Source organism: Apis mellifera, linkage group LG6, assembly GCF_003254395.2.
Source record: "Apis mellifera strain DH4 linkage group LG6, Amel_HAv3.1, whole genome shotgun sequence".
Taxonomy (NCBI): Eukaryota; Metazoa; Arthropoda; class Insecta; order Hymenoptera; family Apidae; genus Apis; species Apis mellifera.
Genome location: NC_037643.1, coordinates 1,844,239 through 1,867,453, shown reverse-complemented (window position 1 = coordinate 1,867,453; position 23,215 = coordinate 1,844,239). Strand labels below are relative to the sequence as shown.

General features: G+C 23.8%; 2 protein-coding genes across 12 annotated transcripts; both read right to left on the bottom strand.

Annotated features, from left to right (window-relative positions):
- Window positions 1-2,115: 2,115 nt before the first annotated feature.
- LOC725706 (putative mediator of RNA polymerase II transcription subunit 26) lies at window positions 2,116-14,293 on the bottom strand. 6 transcript variants are annotated; one of them, XM_016912758.2, is made up of 11 exons: window positions 13,943-14,293; window positions 12,254-12,393; window positions 11,821-11,949; window positions 11,556-11,722; window positions 11,221-11,437; window positions 8,347-11,127; window positions 7,778-8,152; window positions 5,040-7,565; window positions 3,678-3,798; window positions 3,263-3,579; window positions 2,116-2,841 (listed from the first exon to the last, which is right to left on the bottom strand). In XM_016912758.2, exons 3-11 carry the CDS (start codon window positions 11,945-11,947, stop codon window positions 2,753-2,755), a joined length of 6,720 nt encoding a protein of 2,239 aa, XP_016768247.1. In that variant the 5' UTR covers window positions 11,948-11,949; window positions 12,254-12,393; window positions 13,943-14,293; the 3' UTR covers window positions 2,116-2,752. The 6 variants fall into 6 exon arrangements, with proteins under 6 accessions (XP_016768247.1, XP_016768251.1, XP_016768249.1 ...); XM_016912762.2 differs by having other exon boundaries at window positions 2,116-2,828; XM_016912760.2 differs by having other exon boundaries at window positions 2,116-2,811.
- Window positions 14,294-14,901: 608 nt separating this feature from the next.
- Window positions 14,902-16,081, bottom strand: Cox6c (cytochrome c oxidase subunit VIc). 6 transcript variants are annotated; one of them, XM_006557482.3, is made up of 3 exons: window positions 15,974-16,081; window positions 15,101-15,261; window positions 14,902-15,022 (listed from the first exon to the last, which is right to left on the bottom strand). In XM_006557482.3, exons 2-3 carry the CDS (start codon window positions 15,259-15,261, stop codon window positions 14,956-14,958), a joined length of 228 nt encoding a protein of 75 aa, XP_006557545.1. In that variant the 5' UTR covers window positions 15,974-16,081; the 3' UTR covers window positions 14,902-14,955. The 6 variants fall into 6 exon arrangements, with proteins under 6 accessions (XP_006557545.1, XP_006557543.1, XP_006557542.1 ...); XM_006557480.3 differs by having other exon boundaries at window positions 15,886-16,017; XM_006557479.3 differs by having other exon boundaries at window positions 15,892-16,014.
- Between the last annotated feature and the right edge of the window lie 7,134 nt (window positions 16,082-23,215).

Sequence of the window (23,215 nt, the reverse complement as noted above, 5' to 3'; positions counted from 1 at the left end):
TAAATGTAATATTCAATAATAAAATTATAACATAATAATTTCTAACTTATTTCTCTATTTTAAAGATAAAATATTGTACATCGCAATTACAATTTATTTTTTTCCTGCTGATTCTTAAATTGTATTATTAAATTACTGTACTTTATATTATACGTGATTCTATTACAATATAGGGCTGAATCAAATTAAACGCACAATTTGGATATTCATTTCTTTATATGTTTTATATACAGCATAAATTCCCACCATGTAAAATAAGCATGCTACTATTTACAATATATGAGTCAAGATCTATTGAAATAAATTTTGTTAAACAAGCAATGTTCTAACTAAATAATTTAACTTAATATTAAAAATAGAAGAAAATTTAACGAAATTATTCAAAATGATTTCATTCAAGGGATGAAATTTGTTAAAATTTTTCCTATTCAAAATATTATTGAATTCAATACTTAACGTTCATATGACAATATTTTTTTAAAAGATACTATTTGATAGCCATCAAAGCTTCTATAAAGAATATGAAGAAAATATTAAATTTTATTCAATTTTATTCTTTATGAAATTTAAAAATTATATATTAATTTTTATAAATTAATATAAAAATGAAGAAATAGTTAAAGGAAGTTTATTTTAAAAATTTTAAATATATGATTCTAATTTAAATTAGAATTTATTTACTTATTAAACAATACAATTTTAATATGAAGGAAAAATAACCATAATATAATATAATATTTTCTTCATTTCTGAAATCTAACCTGCAGATGCATATTTACTTAAGACAAATAACGGAACGTACACAGAATTATGGAACAATTGTATACACATTACTGTGACATTTTAAATGCAGATTCTCAACATAAAAAAATGCTGTGATGGCTATCACAGATTCATTTAAAAATTCCAACTCTCAACTGTATAATTTACATTTATACAATATAAAACTAGATTATCTGTTCACAAAAACAATTGTTCATATACAATAGTTCATATACATCACATATATACATACATAATATAATATATACGTATGCGTACACATTTCTATATATTTTAAGTGATGCCAAAAGAGTGCTTCTAGTGTCGTTAGTGCACAATCACAAAAAATAATTAATAGTATGACAATGTTGCACAATTTGAATTATTACTAATTTAATAAAAATTTAAACAGTTTCTATATACAATGAAGATGTATCTTTACAAGAAGTTATTTACAAAATATATTCATTTATATATTACCTATCAAATTAACATTGTATTATTCGTTTTTCTATTATAATTATTCTTATTATATTTATATATTTATGCATGATTTATCCCAACGTTTTGTTTATGTTTTATAAATAAAATAAATCCTTCTTAATAATTCTATACTTTTGCCTTTTGCAATATTGTGACTCAAGACAAACTTTTTGCTGAAAGACTTGTGTTCATTGAAATGACAAAAAATAGGATTTTTTAATATAATTTTTAATATAATATAAATACTTGTTATAATAATGATCTTTCACAATAAAGATTATTTTGATTGAATACATTATTCTATATGAATATAGAATTTTATATTTTAGAAATCTTTTTATGATATAAATTTAAATAAATATTCTAAATTATAAAATGTTACCAAAATTTATTGATAGTAAAGAATTCATTATACTATAGTAACAAATTTTGTATATAACTATTTGTATAATAAAAAAATTTATATAGTGAACAAATCAAAATTAATATAAAATGTGAATCAAATATTTTTAAACAAAGTCTATCAGCAAAATTGTCAGAGAGCAGCGACTCAAGCCCCACCAATCAATGAAATTTGTCCTTGAGAAATGTACATTATTTATGGCAGTACAGTCAGATTTCATTTTAATGCATTAAAAATTTCGACTTTCTTTTACCATTATTAATCTATATATGTAATATCTAATGATATTTCAAAAAAAGAAAAAAAATTATGTAAAAATGTAAAAAGTATTAATTTAGTTATTTTTCATTATTTTTTATTGTTCTTAATTTCGATGAATAATCTATTTATTAATAAAATAACATTAGATACTCAATTAATAAAATTTTGTTTATATTGAGGATATAACATAATATTTTACAAAATTATTAAATAAAAATTTTTTCTATTAATTAAATACAGAATTATACAAGCTTGGCAAAAGAAAGTTGCACATTAAGTCGGCAGTTTTGGATCAGTTCAGTTACTTAAGATATAATGCATTGAGCAGATTATTCTGAGTAACTAAACTTTGCTGTTTAGGAGTAAAGTGTAATCGAGAACGCTTAGACGGTAACAAAAAATAATAAAATATTTTTTATTTTTTATTTTTATGATGCATTTTATGATTTTTATGAGCAATTTAAACATTTAAAAACGTAACAATAGTATCCTAATGCCTACAAATTTATTTCAAATATTTGCATAATATTATGAAATATAAAATTTATTTTAATGAAACTCAGCATATATTCTATTGCAACAAAAAATTTAAATACCATCTAGCACTCCACAAATACGATACTCCTGATATATATATATATATGTATATATATACACACATACACATACATATATATATATATATACACACAGCAGCATTGTGCGGTATTGACGCATGCAGTTTCACCAGGTGGGGTCCAGCCACACGGCGATCACATAACCATTTGTAATAGATACACAATTAGTCGGATAGGCCTTGACGAGCGACGGTAGCTAATCACTGTCAAGGTCACTTCCCGAAGGTCATTTGTTTTCTCGGGATATTCGCCTCCGTTTTGCTTGCTCCGTTGCTTCAGCTGTTACTAAAACAATGTTCCCGCTGTACGAGGTGTCTTTAATTAAAATGGTATGTGAAATGTATAATTTATATACATAAAAGATAATAATAATAATGTAAGTAATAATGCATTAAATACTTAACATAAATGATATATATATATATATATATAAATGTGAGTGTAAATCTATATATAAGGTGTAATAATTATGGACTTTGAAAGATTGATTTTAGAAACCAAAATAAAGATTAAAGTTAGTATATGAAAATGTCGATTGAGATTTATTTATTAAGTTATAGGCAATTGAAATTTATATTAGATGAAGTAAGATAAATAGAATGATAAATATCCATTTTCATGATATTATCTCATTTAATGTTTCATAAATGTATTATCACCTATATATAGTATTTATTTATCAAATATTTATTTTTTATTTATAAGTTGTATTATAATATATACAAATTTTACATACCAGCACCACTTCGAGTTTTTCGTCTAGTAATATCTTCTGTAGATCTAGACGCACCTCTTGTATTGCTTGCTGGTGTTGCCAATGGCGAAGCTGTGTTCTGTCGAACAGATCTTCTTGTTGTAACTTCTCCTAAGGATTCATTATTGGATATGGAAGTACCACGTAGCCTTTCCTTTCCGGCGGTAACTATCGCGGTTGTATTCGGTTGTTTAGTAGTTAACAAACGGCTCTCTCTTTGCACTCTATTACTGGCATTGAAATTTGATATATTACTGGAATTAATTTGACTGCCAGAAACAGTTGTGCTTGTATTTGTTCTAGAATAACAAAAATTTATTTACGTAGCGGGGCTCTCAAATCTCTGACAAATTCAGATATGCTGCTGCTAAAAGAATGCTGAACCGATGTTGCTTACTTTTGATCTTTAGATTTTGGAGATGCAGCGGATGTTTCGTCTGATAATCGCATTCTTGCTTTTCCTACAGATTCAATCAATGGCTCATCATCAGACGAATCTACTTCTACCACAATGGGACCTAAAAATACAAAAATGTTTGTATCAAAATATCCAGGTTCAATTTCAAAATAATATTTAAACAATGTAAAATTAATTAGTCATAAATTAATGACTGAGATTGAGAAATAATCATTTAATGTTTATGCGAATGAAATTAATAAACTATATAGATAGATATAAATATATATTCATATAAGAATATATACAAAAATATGTATGTATAATCAAAATAATTTCAGTAATTCAGTACAACAATATTTAGAATGATCAATTATTATTAGCTCTTTTATTAACCTGTTTTTGGCAGTCCTTATTATTTCATGGAATAATATAAATAAGCAAATATATATATCTAATGAAATTTTTTTAAATATTTATATCCATGTAATTTTATCACCTGAAATATTAATTTAGTTTTCAAAATCTTAAACAATGTTTTGTAGGAAATATTAAATGGCGAAAACTGTTTTATTTTAGGTGGAGGTATCTTAAATATATTAAGATCATTTTTATTTCTATGTTGTAGCACCTGTTATAACGAGTTCAACGATCTAAAAGGTGCATTAAGGTTACTAAAAGTAACCATTAAAAATTCATATAATTTATTTGACAATTATGTGTCAGTTTGCATTAATAATTCTCGTTCTTTATCTTGTCTTGTAGTCGTCCTAAAAACTGTATACTTTTTTGTCTTATTTATCTTTTTTTTAAAATTATAATAACTACTGAAAATTTATTCATTTTATAATATACTACTAAACATTTATTTTTTATGTTCTATAAAACATTAAATATTTACTTAGGCCTGGTTACTGCCCGTTTAATGACCAGATTTACATACATCAAAATGGCTGAATGATTTTCAACTGTGTCCATTTTGAACACCTTCCCAAGAAATGAGAGAAATATCTTGAAACTTTGTAGAATAGGTCATTGAACTCACTTTAAAAATTGATATCAGGTACTGATAAAAAAAGATAAACATCCATTTAAAAAGATGGAGATGACCTTAATATGTTCTTAGTATGTTCTTGACCACCTAAAATGAAAATCTTTGCATCACATGATAATCCCCACAAAACAATGTCTTTTGTAGGAAAAATGTTTTCATAATTCTAACAATAGTGATGTTGTAGGTAATAAAGTTACATGAGATATTTTGTATAATATATATCAAATAATATAGCAAATATATTATAACAGAAAATAATATTACTAAATTAATATTATTAAATAATGAAAATAATATAAGATAAACACCTTTTTTAGTCTTAGCCAGTATATTAAATCCCTTTTTTGGCTGTTCTTCTTTGACAGGTACTTGTTTCTTTAAAGCAGCTTCATCAACACCCATACAAGCTTTTATAAGTTCTGCAGCATTTTCTGAACATTTTCGTTTTCCTGGTCGTGGTTGTGGATCATCAGCAGTGCTAGATGCCACAGAACTTTCACTTTCCTGACGTTTTCTTTTCCCCACTTTTATTGTCGTATTAGGAGATAATTTAGATACTCCTAATTTAGGACTTGCTTTAGCATAAGGTGATATGCTGCGTCTCTCTTCTAATTTATTAGGACCATGAGGACTACCTTTTGGAGTCTTTATGATATCAGGACTATTTAATTTCTGGGATCTTGTTCTTAAAGATCTTTTCTCATTAGTATCATTCGGTATTTCTATTAGAAGCTGTTCTAACAATGATTTTGGTGGTCTTTTAACATAATCATCTGTATTATTAGAATTCAATCTTTCTACAAATTGTGTTTCATCATTGTCTTCTATACATATAACATCTTGTCGTCCTTCTAATTCTTGTTTTCTCCTACGTTTTCTTTTGACATGTTCAACATCACTCGAATCCACTTCTGGATTTTGTGCTGCTGGGCTTGGAGTCTCATCTCTTTGTAAAACTACTGGATTAGAGTATGTATATAATGGTGGAGTAATTCTAATTGGTTGAGGATCTTCACCAAGAGGTGATTGAATACCTATGTTTATATCACTTGCATCATTTACGATTTTCTTAACCAAATCATCTGCAACTTTTTGAAGATTCATAGAAGACTCCCTAACAGATATTTGTTGATGACTTTGTACATTAGATTTTTGGTTTTGATCGGAACATTGTTCTAACTTAACAGATGTTGCACTTAAAGAGTTTTTTGTATTATCTGATCGATCATTTTGCCTTGTATCATCAACTTTTTCATTAATATTAGATTCTACTTTGATTTCAGAACTAAAACTTGAACTACTAGAACATGAGTTGTCTACCACCTTAGCCTCATTTGTAAGTGTAGTATCAAGTTTTTCTGTCTTTATCTTATTATAAGCAACATGATTTTGTATTACAGGCACACCATTATTATTTTGTCCATGAGGTTCATCATTTAATCTAATTGCACTATTACCATCTATGACTGTTTTTACATTGTCTTCAGATGCACTTTCTGGGGTTCTTGACACTTCATGTTTCATATTTGTCTTACCCTGCTCATGCTGATTGATAGAAGCTTCTAATTTAATGCTACAATTGTCTTTTTCAGAAAAGTCATTTGTTTGTTGCTGTGCGCATTGCAATAAGTTATCACTATCCACAGTACTGGATATAGAAGTAGTCACAATAGTCACAGATCCTGACACTAGAGGGCTGGATACACTTTTATCAGTCACTTCTAAACTAGGAATCAAGTCACTATGACCACCAGTTCTCTGTATTGTTGAAGTTGAATTTTCACTAGATATATTTTTTGTGTCATGTTCACTGGAATTTGATATATTACGATTTAAATGATTTTCAAGATAACTTGCTACGGACACAGGACTTAACCTTTGCGGGCCACTGGATTTTAGAAGTTCCGAATGGGAATTTGAACACATATCACTACTACTAGTTGAGGAAGGCACGTTCTTATTGGTGATTGGTAGGGTAGATTCCCCTTGAATAGCAGTCTTTGCACTGCTTTGTGTTACTGATTCAGTCACTGGCCTATGCAAAGGAGATTCCCCTTGATTTGGTGATTTCTCTGATAGAGCATCCATTGACTCAATACCTGAATCTTCACCACCTCCTCCACTGCTGACTCTTTCTACACTTGCATCCACACCAATTGCAATTGGAACTGTAGTTTCAAGTAATTTTTGTTTAACTTTTGCTTCTGTTACATTAATTTCTCCAATTGGTAAAGTTGGCTTGCTGGTAGGTACATCAACATTTTGGGATCTGGGAACTTGGTCCATTGAGTTTCCTATTGTTGAACATTGTGTTTTTAATAAACTAATTCTTTGTGTATTATCCACTTTGTTTTCTGTGGATCGGTCAGGTTGTTTTACATGATTCTGAATTACTTTTTTATGACCAATATGTTCTATTTTATTATGTCTGTTAATGATAGTATTTGCATCATTTTTTGAAACCATATGTTTTAATTTCTGATTAATAGTTTGACTTTTTGTTATAATATTACAATTTGTTTTGCAATTATCTGTTTCTGTTTTAATTTTTCCAGAAATAATTCTATTTACAGTTGATTGTGTATTTTTCATAGAAGTTTCAACATGTGTAGATACTTTATTTTCAATATTAGTAGATGGATTTGAATCATTTTGTGTAGATATAATTGGTGGTACTAATCCAGAAGTTTCATTCTCAAATGATGAATTACTAGCAGATTTTATATTTGTATTTGTATTTGTATTTGTATTCGTATTTGGAACTGTACTGGCTGAAGAACATTCAGAAATGGTCTTCTGATTATTAAAATGTGTGGTTTCTGCATCTTGAGATTCTGAAATATATTTTGAAAAACAATTAATGGAATATTAACTATGTAATATTTATAATATATATATAAAATATAACTATGTAATATTTATAATTTATGTATGTCAAAATTTAATATATATAAATGTAAAAGTATTTATAAATAGTAATAATAATAAAATATTAATACAATATATTAATACAATATATGAAGTAAAATTACAACTTTATATTTACCTCCTAAGTGCAGATCTTTCTCATCCATTAAACTTAATCTTCTCCTTTTTTCTTGACTAATTAAATCTTTTTTTACACCATTTACTTCAGTTAATCTTGAAGCAACAGCATTTAAGGTATTCTTTTCAATTGATCGAGTAATTTCACTATCGCTCGTTCTTCTGATTTCTCCTACTTTTTTGACAGTATTGAAATCATTGCCAGTCAAAAGTGTATCAACTTTTCTTACAGATTGACTTGAATCACCTTTATAATTAAGTTTTCTCCATTTTGCTTGATTATCTAAAATTCTACCACCAGACAATAAATTTTGTTCACGATGTAAACCGTCTCCTGATTCTGATTTCTTTTTAGAATCTCTTCTTTTAGTTTTTCCTGCAAAAATAAAAGAATAATAAATAAGATAAGAAAATTATTAAAAATTTACAAAATAATAATTCATAATAATATTATGAATGTAGAATATTCTAATTTAATACATTATAAATAATATAATATAAAAAATAATGAAATAATAATATTAAGAATTAAAAAAATATTTTTGATTCTTAATTTGGAGAATATCTTACCTCCTCCTATTTTATGCTCCTGTACATGATTTTGAACATCTAGTTCAACTTGATTTTTTGTTAAAGACTGTTGTGTATTTAAAGGTTGATTCAAAATAGTGGATTTATGTTTTGAAGGGGATGGTATTCGACTGTTTAATGGTATGTCATCGACATCGCTACTTTTACTTGAACTTGGTTTTGTAACACCAGTTTGTACACGTACAACATCCATAGATAATTCTTGTTTTAAGGCATTAGGTTTTGATACAACTGTTTGAAGTATATTATTAACTTTGCTAATAGAATTGGTACTGTTGATCATCGTGTTATTAGATAAAGGTAATTTAGATGCGGATGAAGTACCTATAATCATGCTTAAAGATGACTTTTTTTGCAACAATTTGTTCCCATCTATACATTCTTTCATTTTTTTTAATTTCCCTCTCCTTTTTATATTAGTAGGGTCAGACTCACCATCTTTTAGGGATTTCTTTTCCTTTTTTCTGATTTGTACTACAGAAGCATTACGTCCTCTTAAAGAAATGTGTAAGGGAGGCACTCTTGGTTCATCACCAGTTCCTGAGTTGGGAATACCAGTAAACATTTTATTTACTGATTTATCAGCTTTTCTAATCGGTGGTGTGTTTACGAACGAAACATCAACTTTATAAGCTGGTGTAACAGGTTCAGATTTTTCTAACTTTAGTCTTAATTTGATTTTCTCTCCAGGCATCGGACTTTGTGCGGTCTCTCTGTTAGATTTTATTCTGCTATGCTTCAAACTTCCTTCACTGGCAGTAGATTTCACTGTGGTTTCGGAATCTGACTGATCTGTATTTGTTGTTGTATCATTTCTTCTTGAGAAATTACTGTCTGCATCGTCGTCGGAAAATATGGAATTTGATCGATCATTTGATGGCGATGGAAAGGAAAAGAAATCATCTTGATTATCTACTGCACTTTCTGGTTCTGAATCCGAGCTCTCACTAGGCATTGGTTCCAAATGTCCAGTTAAAGGGTTAATAAGAAACTGTCGTATTTTACCAGTTGATGTATATTCTGGTTCAGGTGTCTCTTCTTTAGGATTAGGAGATTCAGAAGTTTCAACCTTAGTAGCAGGCGAAACAATATTACTATTAGAAATATGATTAGTATGAGATCCACACTGAGAAAAGGCACCTGAAACCTGATTCGTAGTTGGCAGACGAATAGTATTAACTTGAGCACCTTGTGGAATAGAATTATTTTGTGCGTTCCACGTGGTCCCATTAGCAGTACTAGTTGTAGTTTGATAATTTCTGCTTAAAATATTTTGACTTTGTCCATAACGAAAATCAGTTGTGGCATTAGTATTAACATTAACATTTTTAAGTTGATTATGATGTAATTGTTGTTGCACATTCAATACTTGATTTTGTTGTCCTAAATGGGACTGTGGTGGAACTTGTTGTCGTGAATAAGGAGGTGGAGTTTGTTGACGTTGATTATTTAAGTAACTTAGCCGTTGTTGTGGAACATTTATGCCTACTGACGAATGTTGCATTAATTGTTGTTGTTGCAAAAGTGGTTGACTGGAAACAGATGTAGGCTGTAACGATGTATTTACATTTTGCGATTGTACCAAAGATTGTTGTTGAGTTGAAATCTGTTGTGTAAGTAAATGGGGAGAATTTATATTTTGTTGATTCAATTGTTGTTGTTGTTGTTGTGTTAAATGAACTTGATGTTGCTGTTGCTGTTGAAGAAGTAATTGCCGTTGTTGTAAAGGTGTTCGAATTTGCTGTCCATTTACTGGATGTCTAATTGGAAGTTGACTTTGTAATTGTACTTGCGATGGCCTGTAAGCCAATTCTTGTCTGATGGGAAACTTTTGCTGTATTTGTACTTGAGCATGTAATGATGATGCAGGTTGTTGTATTTGTCCACTAACAGAAGCTTGATGTACTGCTTGCTGGGCTATATTTTGTGCAACGCCACTAATTACATTAACTGGATGTTGTTGAGAAATAGTTGAAGATTGATTAGCATTAACAGTTGCAAATGCAGATGTAGAAGATTGAGATAAGTCAGAAACTACTGTTGTTCCTCCTATAAGATCCTCTGTTCTAAGAGAATCTAAATTCGGTGGTGATTCATTAGGTGAAGTTAAATCTTTTCTTCTAACTGTTGGTTTTTTAGTGGGTCTCATACGACTTGTAAGTCCAGAATTATCAATGACTGCTGGTGGTAACATTTTCTGACCAGGTATCACATTATTTGGATGCGTGTTAGCATCATTTTGTAAAAGATTAACAAGAAGTGGACTGGACAAAGCAACTTGATTTCCATTACCATTTGAATTCCCTGCCAGATTGTTATTGTTTGGTGACAGACTAGATGTAGTGGTAATTGAAGACTTGTACTGATTTGTTAACTGACCAACTGATACAACTGATTGAGTAGTAGTATGACCAGCTGTTAATGTTGTTACTGTCGCCAAATTCTCTTGAGCAGGATAAGGCGGAGGTGGCTGAACATGATGTTTAAATTGCATTGTATTTTTAATTGTGGTTGCTTGTGATTCACGATTATGAATTGCTTGGGCAGCATGTGTCATACTGGCAAATGGGAATGGACCATTATAATTATTCCTAGGCGAAGCACTGGGATTAGTTACAGTTTGATTTCCAGAGGCACCAACATTATTACTGCCTGATGCGGACTGTACAGATTTTGCAAGAAAAGGTGGAATAGGATCACAGTCTGTGGGTGCAACTACATTTGGAGAACGAAATTGTGGTACTTTTTCTGATGATGTACCTAAAAAAAATACAATATGTGAAAAAAGTTTTATATATTATATAAAACCAAAAATATTTTACAAAACAATTTTATAAAATATATAAAACATACCAGCTGCAATTATTTGAGCCACATTACGTAATGCTGAAGAAATACTAGTTGTATTACTTGGACCAGGTAAAGCTGTTGGAGGTTCACTATCCATATTAGATGTATTGCTAGTGGATTCATTTTGAGATTTGGCACTATTGTCTTGTGAAGATCCTGAACGTAATACAATTTCCTGTGCCTCTCCACTAAAGCGATTAGCTATCCTCAATGATATTACCTATCATAATTCATAAAATGTACTTTATCTATTGTTTTAATTTTCTTTTATCTTAATATTATTATTATTGTAATTCATTCATTAATAAAATATCAAACATTATTTATTAATATATTACCTGATCTCCCTCAACTTGTACTGAAAGAATTCCAAGTTGTGTAAGTGTTGGAGAACCCTGGGCTGCTAATTCTCGAAGACGTAGTGCAGCTTCTCTGGGTATTGAAAATGTGACTCTGACAGAATTCCATGGCTCTACCTTATTTACTCTTAAACCATCCCCATTATCTATAAATCATAAAATATCAAATATAATAATGTTAAGCGTTTAATATTAGCTAAGTATTATTAATTAGAAATTTATAATTATCATCTACAAATATTACCTTTGCAAAGCAAAGATTTAAGATGATCAACAATGATTTTAAATTTGTGTGGAAACTCTGGATCTTCTAAATTACCTTCACACGTTATGACTGTTTGAATTAGATCACCATCACTATCAGCCGCCATGACTATAATATACAATAAATTAATATCCTAATTGTATGTATATATAAAATTTTATTTAAAATATAATAAATACATAAGTTTGTTATTATAATTAAAAGAGATTTTTTTTATACTTTATTATAAAAACTAATCAGAAATTAAAAAATAATTAATTTTCTCCAATAAAAAATATAATACAATATATTATATTTTAACATTAATTAAATGTAAAAAAAAATATATAAAAAATTTATATTTAATAAAATATAAATTATACAATGTATAATTGTATAATTAACATAATATTATATAATTTATTATACTTACCAACCACAAATCACATACTACCCAGAGAGGTTCAAACGCCTCAGGGTACCACTAGAATATGTGGTGATAAGATGTTTGACTGTCGGTTTAAAACCGACAACTCCAAACCACTCCAATACTAACAAATATATTTATTGTTTCTATAGAACAAAATAATATATTTTCATTAGATAAATTACATAAGTTAAAAAATTTATAAATTTAATTTTGTAATAATTTATAATAATTTCATAACTAAAAATTTTAACTAAAATTTAATACAAATCAGTTTTGACATAATAAAATAAAATCATTTTATATACCATATATAAATATATGGTAAGACATAATTTAAACATTTTTTTTTAATAAAAAAATTGATTAATATAATTTATAAATTATAATTTTAAATATAAATTATTCATTAATGATTATATAAATTTTTAATTATAATCATATTTATTATTTCTTATGAAATATTTTGAATTTTATTGAATATTATTATTGAATATATATTTATCTAAAAATATTTAAAATTATCTAAAAATAACTTACAATAAATTTATTTAAATAAAAAATAATTTAATAAAACAACTTACCAATTATAATCTGAAAGTGCAAAAAAAAAAAAAATAAAAAAAAATAAATTAAATATTTTCATAAAATAATAAATTATCTTTATAATATTGTTTTTAAAAATTTATAAATAATACATAAATTATTATGATATAGATAATTTATTGTAATAATTTATAATTATTAATTATTAAACATAAATATTAATTTTAAATTATAGTTATAAAAAAAAAATTTATTGAGAGTTTTAGAATAAAAAAAAATTAAATTAAAATATCAACAATAATTATCTATTATAAAATAACAAAATAAAAATAATTTAATTATATAAAATATTACATATTATATTAATATTAATTATTTAATATAATTTTAATTTATTATGTCAATAAATTATATTTAATTATAATATTTATCCATAATATATATATTATAAATGATTATAATAAAATTATAAATTACGAAAAAATTGTATAAATATTTAAAAACTTACAAATTGAATCAACTTTGAATAAATATATAAAAATAATAAAGCAAAATTCAAATATAATACAAAAATATCAAATAAAAATGTAAAATTGACAAGTCGAAACAAAACAAAAACGAAAACATAGTGCATAAACAAAAAGTGAGGCCAATGAGCATTACTAGGTTATAATTTGATCATGATTTTTGTCAAATTATAGCGATTAATGAAGAAATTACAAAGTTAGAATCAATTATACTATTAATATTTACCGAATCAAGAGATATATATAGCATAAATAATTTTGGACCAAAACCTTACTACTCACGAACTGCAATTAAAATCTTTTGGGCCATAAGACAGGGGCACAACTTCTATGTGGAAGAAAATAGGTTATAGAATATTTTTTTCAATCAGACATAAAATGTAAATTGTTGCGCTAATCGGAATTTAGTATCCTGTATAAACAACAGCTGATTTTGACAATTTCCATAATGATTTTCGATAAAATAAGGCATCCAGAGCACTAGATATCGGGGGGCCACCATTTTGTCCGTCGGGGGAGGTGTACGTGAAGTGGGCTCAAGCATGCTCAAGATAGACCGTCAAAAGTCTGAACATTTTTATTTTGCAGCTTCCTTGTATACTTGATAATTACGTATGCTTACCAAAACAAAGTTAAAATTCAATAATGAACAGCATGGTAGCCAACGAGCCTCACTTCAGTCTTTGCACAGAACGATTTCATACCGTATGAACACAAGAAAATTTTAACGTTACCCCATTTCTTTCCAACTTCGTGCGGGATTTCTCGCGTTCAAAATGCACGGAGCCACACCACAAGAACACTAATTTTAATCTAAAATATGCCGCGCAAGTCTTATTTCACTTTTTGCACACAGCGCGCGGTAGGAATCACGAAAAAACTCGACATAATCGGTAATATAAAGGGACAAGTCATAAAACGCCATGAACAATAACAAGGAGCCGCCATTTGCAATGCGAACAACTGACATGCGCAAATCAATCGCGCGGGGCATATTGGGTATTTGTAAGGCGCCATCTTGCTATTCATTTTACATTTAAGTTTCCTAACCTTCCAAATCATTTATTGAGAATATAATATTTATTATTGTATTTATGGATTTTATATTTCACATAAATTTAATACAATAAAATAATTCATATTAATTTAAATGATAAAAAATTATCTATTATAATTTTTAATGTTGTATAAAGTTTTTATTTCTATAAATAAATAATATATGATTAGATTCAATATTAATATCATAATAATAAAATAAAAATACTTACTTAAATTTTTTATTTTAATATAATGTTACTTTTTTATATTTAAAATTAATTATTTAAAGATATATTTAGTATAACTCTTATGAATTTAATATGAATATATGAATTTATATATTCATATTTAATAATTTAATTTATGTTTCTAAAATAAATTATTTTAAAAAGATATTATATAAATAAAAGTACTATATATACAACTTTTTACAGAAAAATTTAAATTTATTTAAATTATATGTGTAATTTTATGTTTAAAAACCAATTTCTTTTTATGACATTTCTTTATTATGAATACATATAACTTTAAATAAAATTTTTATAATATCACTATTATTTTATTCGTATATATAATATTTATCTATAAAATAATTATTTAATTATAAGATTCCATAAGTCCAGCTTCATTCATTATTTGTAATGATTTCATTGGATCATAAGTTCTAAAATATAATAAAATATTTATATTATAAATATTATAAAAAAAAGCAAAAAATAAAAATGTCATATATTGATATTACTTATAAAATTCTTCAGCTTTTCGTTCATATCTATCAGTAACTAAAATCTTCCAACTCATGCCAGTAAAAGTACAAAGTAATGCCGCTATTCCCAAAGTCCTTCTAACTCTTGAAAGATGAAGATCACGAAGCTGAGGCTTTGGTAATTTTCCTTCTGCCATCTGAAATATTTTATATGATAAATAATATACATGTAAATTATATATATTTTGTGTAAATTATATATATTTATATCATTTACACAAAAAAATTATTTTTTTTAGAAACATTTTTATTATGAAGGATTAATTCTTTCTATTTATATCTTTAATATATATTTTTACAATTATTAACATTAATATTATATTAATATATAATATTATATTATTTTATTATAACACATAAACATTAATATTAATCTATTGATTAATAAAATTTATTTATTAAATATATACTTAATAAATATATTTAAAACAAAATATATTTTAATATAATAAAACAAAAATTACTCGATTCATTATTCGATGCCATAGCAAAATAAATGAAAAATCTATATTTTAAAACTTTATTTTGTTATTTAATATTTTACCCACGTTAATTCAATTTCGATTATATGTAATATTTAATATTATGTCAAATGAAATAATTCAATTTTTAATAACATTAATTATAATAAATTAATCTGAGCTGAAATATATTATGTAACATTCGATACTTTTTTAAAATAAAAATAATAATTAATTTAATTGTAAAAATATATAAAGATTACTAAAAAAAATTATTTATATATTTATTTATTTATATACTTTTACTTTTAAATAAAATGATGTAGTAATTCACTCAACTTTAGACGATGTTTTATACACAAAAGTAACGTCAATAGAATATACTTACTTTATTCGGAATCTACTGGAAGCCTTTCGTAAACTTACAAACTATATGCCTATTGTAGATGTGTTCTGTAAGCGATCTTTTATAAGTCTGTATATTTTTTAATGAAACTGTTCTTATATAAAATAAAAAATATATTAGTTAATTTAAAGAAATTATATATTTTCTATGTTAAATTTAAAAATAAATTATTTTTGTAATAAAATAAATTATATAATTATAAAATTAAAATTGATGTATTTATGTCATAATATTTTTTTAAAATGCACTATATTATTAATATAGATTTATTGTAAAATTATTTTAAAAATATCAATTTAATAAATACTAACTATACTATATTAATATTTATTATTTTTAGAATTGTATAAATTATTATCTTGTATTATAATTATATAATTTCTAATTAGTTTATTAAAAAGTAAATTTTTAAAATATTTCTATTAAAATAAAGATTAAAAAAGAATAAATTTGTATATTTTTTATAAAATAATAAGAAATAGTGTTAAAAAAATTTTCTTTTTAAATGTTATCCATAGATTATATACAGCATAGTGTTAACAGTTAATATTTGTATGTTATATAGATTAATGATTTCGAAGTCTTAATTTTTATATCACTTTTAATATTATAAATAATATTAAAAAATATATATATATATATTTCTAGATATATATATATATATATATATATATATATAGAAAAACAAAAATGATAAAAAATATATGTATAGTACATAAAATACATATATCTTTTTAAAAGTATTCAAATTTAACATATGATGTTATCAATAAGCAAAGCGAATTTTGTTAAAGGTTTTTGATTAGTAACACCATCTCTTTGTGAAAACATTGAAACTTCATATAATTATTGGTAATAAAATGAATTACTTAAATATTATAGATCAGATATAGAATCTAACATCATAAATAGAGATATGATAGGATATGATATACAGATAAGAAATGCTCTTTTATATTTAAAAATTCGAAAATCATTTTGATATCACATGCGACATTATCGATTTAGTATAAAAATTGTACGATATTATTGTATTATTAATAATGAATTAAGTTTTGATATAAAAACTATAAATAAGATTTAGATGCTTCAAAATCAAAATAGTTTATGAGAAACCAAGAGTATTTTCAAAAACTTTTTTGACTAAAATTCGATTGAAATTTGATTGAAATTTTGTATATAAATAGTTTTATTTTAAAATATATAAATATAAAATATTTGAAAAAAGATTTTTAAAGATTCGAAAATTTCATTCATCTTTTCTAGAATCTAAAATTTTGCAAAAAATATTTTATTACTTTTATATTTATTACTATGTTATCGATACAGCATTGATTAAAAATAAAGCTAAAGATTAGATATAAAATTTTTATATCTTATTTGTAAATAATTTTCTAAGATTCTTCTAAAAAATTATTTACAATATTATAACACTCAAAATGTTTATTATATGTTGCAAAGTTTCCATATTTTCTATTTTCTATTTGCATTCAGTTTCGAAAATATAATGATAATAATATTAGCATCATACAATTAATATCTATTGTTATAACACAGATATAGAAGTAAATCAATTATGCAATATATTTTTTTATGGTTTAAATCCATAAAATTTTAGCATTTCATTATCATTTTCGTGTCACTCGCATTATTACCAACAGAATACAAAATCTGAACTTTGAGAAGTTTATTTTGGCAGAATATACATAGCTAATTAAATAGACAATTACATTTTAAAACAATTTGTAAAATAATAAATTATCTGATTATTTGACAAGATAGCAAGGAGAAAGATGAATATTATAGTTTACTATTACAATGAATATTAGCATCATTATATGTAATGAATATAATATCAAATATTAGCATCTTTATTGTTGTAATTTTGATTTTTGTAATTTCATTGTGTTGTTTCATATTTTATTTATTTTACATTCTGTAGATTTCAAACTTGACATTAAATTTGATACATGTTTAAGTTTATATAAGAACAATCTACGAACAATAAATTTTTAATTGATTTACCTGTTATATATTTTTAATATCATAGCATGTATAAAAATAAATAATAATCGCAAATTTTGTGTGTACAAAGTCTTATATATATATACGTATAAGAAAAATTTTATATAATAGTAAAACCAATTTTTTTTTGCAAATATCTTAAAAATTAATCGCTGAATGGCGATAATGGACAAAGAAAAAAATTTAAAATCTTATAAAATCTTTTACAAAATATATTCAAAAATTATCAAAATTAATGAGAATTCTCTATTTCTAATTAATCCTCTATTTGTTGATTAATCAATATTAATTATTATATAATAATAATAATATATAATAATATATAATATAATAATAATACAATAATGATATTTTATATGATAACGTATCATTTTATATGGTCACGAATCAGCATAATATTTGAAAAGGAAAAAAAAGAGAGGAAGATTTTTTAAATATAAAATTTTAGTTTCATGAATTTATTGGTTTTCAAGATATTAATAAAAAATCTTTTAATAGTACACATTGAAAGTTATGTATTATAGATATTAATATATTAAATACTGTCTATCCAAATATTATTATCTGTATTCGCTATAGTATAGTCATTGTCAAGTGTTAAGTTAAATCGATAGGAGAATTTTTTAAATTCTATTCTAAAATACCAATATAAATACCAATATAAAATCGTTTTTATTTAAAATATATCTAAAATAATAGCATTTGTTATATTTGCACGGTAAATGTTTTTTATCTACACATTAATTTATTTCCTTTTACATATATTTATTGCTTAAAAATAAAAATATTTATTTTTATAATATTAATTTATAAATATATATATTTATTTATATCATTTTATAATAATAATATAAATAATATATTTTATATATTATATAATATTAATTTAAATAATATATCTATATTATTAAAGAAAAAAATTTTTTTATAAAGAAATACATAAGAATACGGAAGTAAAATGTTTATAAAACAAACTTATTAAAAATATTCTACTTACGATAAATATTTCTTTTCGAATAGGTTTAATTTTCATTTTCCTCAATGTATTTTCGAGATTTCATTATTTATGAGGGGAAAGAAAGGACTATTATCATAGCCTATTGATATTATATTTGTATCTTGTTTTTGAATTTTTCCTGATGGCATATTTTACATGAATGATTAAATTTTTATTATTGACCAGTCCATTTTATTCGACATTTGATGATAATAGTGAATACAGTTATATTAATTCACATGGATAAATCATTCAATGTATTGATAACATCTACATATATAGCTTTCAATATTAATAATACTAAAAGTTTTCATTAATATTTTGGAAATCAATAAATTCCCGAAACTAAAATTTTATATTTGTTCTTTCTCTCTCCAAATATTATGATTCACGATTGGATATCATATGGAACTATAATTTAAATAATATATATTTTTTAAAAAAAATTAATTAATTTTTAATTTCTATATTTTTATTTAATTATTTATTTTTTTTCTTTTTTTGATTAATTATTTTCAAAAAAAAATAGAATTTTTCTTTTGAAAATAATTCTTTGAATTTTTTAAACAATAATTTATTATCATTTATTTTTATCAACATTTATTTATTGTAAAAGTACTAGGATATAAAAATTTTAATTAATTAATTAATTTTATTAAAAGAATCTTTGCCAATATTTATTTATTTAAAAAATTATAAAGATATAATAATATTAAAAAGATAATTCTAATAGTATTCTATTTAACAATTTCGCGAAGTATAATTTCTTTCGTTCAATACAGCTTGCATGATAAAAATTATTTCTTTGCATTGAATGATGTTTGCCGAACAATATGTTTAGTTTATTAATATTTTAATAACTATTTCATCGCGTGATCGTCATTCATAAGCAGAGGCCGCTGAAATCAGTGACAAACTTCTAAGTCGGTATGACAGTCAACTTTGGTTTCGAAAGAATTTAAGCTGATTAATTCTTATATCTAGTCTGTAGTCATTATAATTTCAGTCATTATAATTTTGATTATCTAAAAATTGTTTCTTATTTTAATTTTGTCTAAGTTTTCTGTAAATAAATACTAAAAATCATATGTGTAAATAGAGAAGACTCATTTTTCAATTATTAAAATAAACATATATATATATATATATATATGTGTGTGTATGTGTAGTAATAGTAATAGTAGTACTAGTAATAAGTAGTAGAAAGCTTAAATATATATTTGTCAGTATATGTTCAGTATCATTTATTTAAGATTTCAATGAAAGTATCGATTCAATATAAAAATGTTTACTATTTCAATTAAAATAAATATTTATTAGTAATCAGTTAAAACAATGCATACATTTATTATAATAGATTACTAAAATTATTAACTAAATTTAAAATAAATTGAATGACATTTTCAGTAATAGGGTTTTTTTCTAATTATTAACCAAGCATGATTATTAAACCAATAATATATTATATTACAAAATGATTATTTTTATGAAAAGTTTACGCTTTTGATCGACATAAAATTTAAAGGAAGAAGAGGAAAGTGAATCCTAAATCTAAGTATTTTAACATTATTTAATTAGAAATATTAATAATTTTTGATATTGAATTGATTATTGAATTGATTATTGATTATTCTATCTATATACGTAACTAATATAATTATTTTTCCAGCAGCGACTTATAATCAAATGACGAATAGCAGACATAATAGCTATAATGATCTCAACATTTATAAGGTGTCTCATAAAATATAGGTGACATTAATAATTCTAACTTATTGGTGGTTGGGAAATCAAATATTTTTTTTATCTCTATATAATACTATTTTCCTAATTATAAGTGTTTGCTGTAACAAAAAAATCCATAGCAAGGTACAATATTTTATAAATTTTTTAAATCCGAAAGATTTCAGAATAGAAAAAAATTAAAATATAAAATAATTAATATAAAATAATCTTAACGATCAAAATTAATACATAACCGAAATTAAATTATTACAATGATTGATAGCAATATTAAATATTAAGAAAGATTGATCATTGCAACATTATTATAATTTTTATTACTATAATTTTGGTTGGCTAAAGATTATATTATATTTTATTTCAATATTTCATGGATCTGAAAGAATATCCAAATTTGCTCCAAATATATTATGATTATATTAGATATATTATGATAATTAATAGATAATTATACATTTAATAGATATTAGATATATTATTAATATGGCTATTATGATATATTATTGATTTGAAGTGATGATTGTATGCTAATACACAATATTATGTGCATATAGGCAAAATTCAATATAAGAATAGCAAGAATTTTTTGCAAATATTTTGAAAACTAAAATCGAGTAGTAATTATACGTATAAGAATGTTGATTTTTACAATATTGAAAAATCATTGATAAGTTTTCTAGATAATTATCTAATTTTTTAAAATTAAAAAGTTTTTTAAAAAGTTTTTTAAAAAGTTTTTTAAAAAGTTTTTTAAAATTAATTTTAATTGATCAAAAATTATAATTAATGAGTCTGTTAATTAGTTAACATTTTATTATTGATTTTAATAAGCTCAAAATATTAAAATATTTTAAACTTTTTGTTTTATATATAATAGGTGATCAACTTTAATTTTCAAATTATTCATAAAAAGTTTTAATATTATGTTATTAAATTCTGCTTGTACATAATTCCGTGATAGTATTCATCATAGTTGATAGTTAAAGGCAACTAATAATCATATAATGAATGAATTTGTAAAATATCAGAATTTCTTATAAATTTGAATGTTTTTTAAAGTTTCCTTTGTGACATATATAAGATATCTGAAAAGATAGGGATAAAAACTTGTTATGTGTTAATAAATGAATAAAAAAAATTCATATAAAATTATATTCAGAAATTTTTTATTAAAGAATTATAAGCATATAGAAATTTTTATTAATTGTTTTAATTAGAATAAAATTTCTTTTTTCTACAGGAATATAATTTGTTGAAAGATTGTCAAACTTTTTCGAATATTCCTGCTATTGTAGAAATAATAGTAAATTTTGAAAACACTTCCAAAATTGGTCTTCTATTTTTATTACATTTTTATAAACTAACTTATAACTAATATAAATGGAAATTCAAAGAAATTGATAAGTGATTAAATGATTAATCTGAATGTAAAATTTTTTTATTAAATTAAAATTTATGTATTTATGTATATATATAAATGTATATACTTTTATAATTTATGATAAATAATTAATACAATATTAATGTTACAATATTAATATAATATTAATGTTGCTAAAATTTTATCATTGATTGAAATGATTACACATAAATTCATTGCATATATCTACATATATATTATATTTAATATATAATATATATATAAACTATATACCATAATTTTTCAAAATAATGTATTATGAATGAACAAAAATATATAGTATAATATTTTTAAGAATTTTTATTCAAATATCTATATATTTATAATCTATAATATTTGTATAATATATCTAAATTTGTATTAAATATAAGTAAAAAAACATCTTAACATTTTTTTAAAAATATAAAAAATATTTTTATTAAATTATTACTATTACTATTACATATTTTGAAATATATTTTATAAAATCTTTATTTTCTTTATTTTTAATAACAAAGCAAACAGTTGTTTTGTGTCCCTGAAATTATAGTAATTACCCGGAAGAGAGAATTTACAAAATGTTTCCTGTTATTATTCTTTCATATCTCATTTCCGTCATTCATTATTTTAATATTTTGATATATTATGTGTCTCTTTGATAACATTTTGATCAGATCTTCTTTATATTATTCTTTTAATCTATTCTTCATACTAATTTTCATCTATTCTTCATACTTTCATCATACATTTATTTTTATATTTTCTTCAAGGAAAAGAAGGAGTATGAAGTACTTTTTCTCGAAGGACTATGATACATTGATTTTATTTTTCTTTTTTCTTTTTTTTAAGTTATTGTTTACAATCTATTGATCGACAAATATGAAAATTTGTTTGATAATAATTCAATAAATTTATAATAAATTATATTTGCATTTTAATTTTGAACAACTCGTTAATATATATCATAAAGTCAAGATCAAGTGTAGTTCAATGCATTTTAAATGTACATACTCTTAGGGAAGGGAGCAATTCGCGGCCATCGGTGTGGTCAATCAGTTAT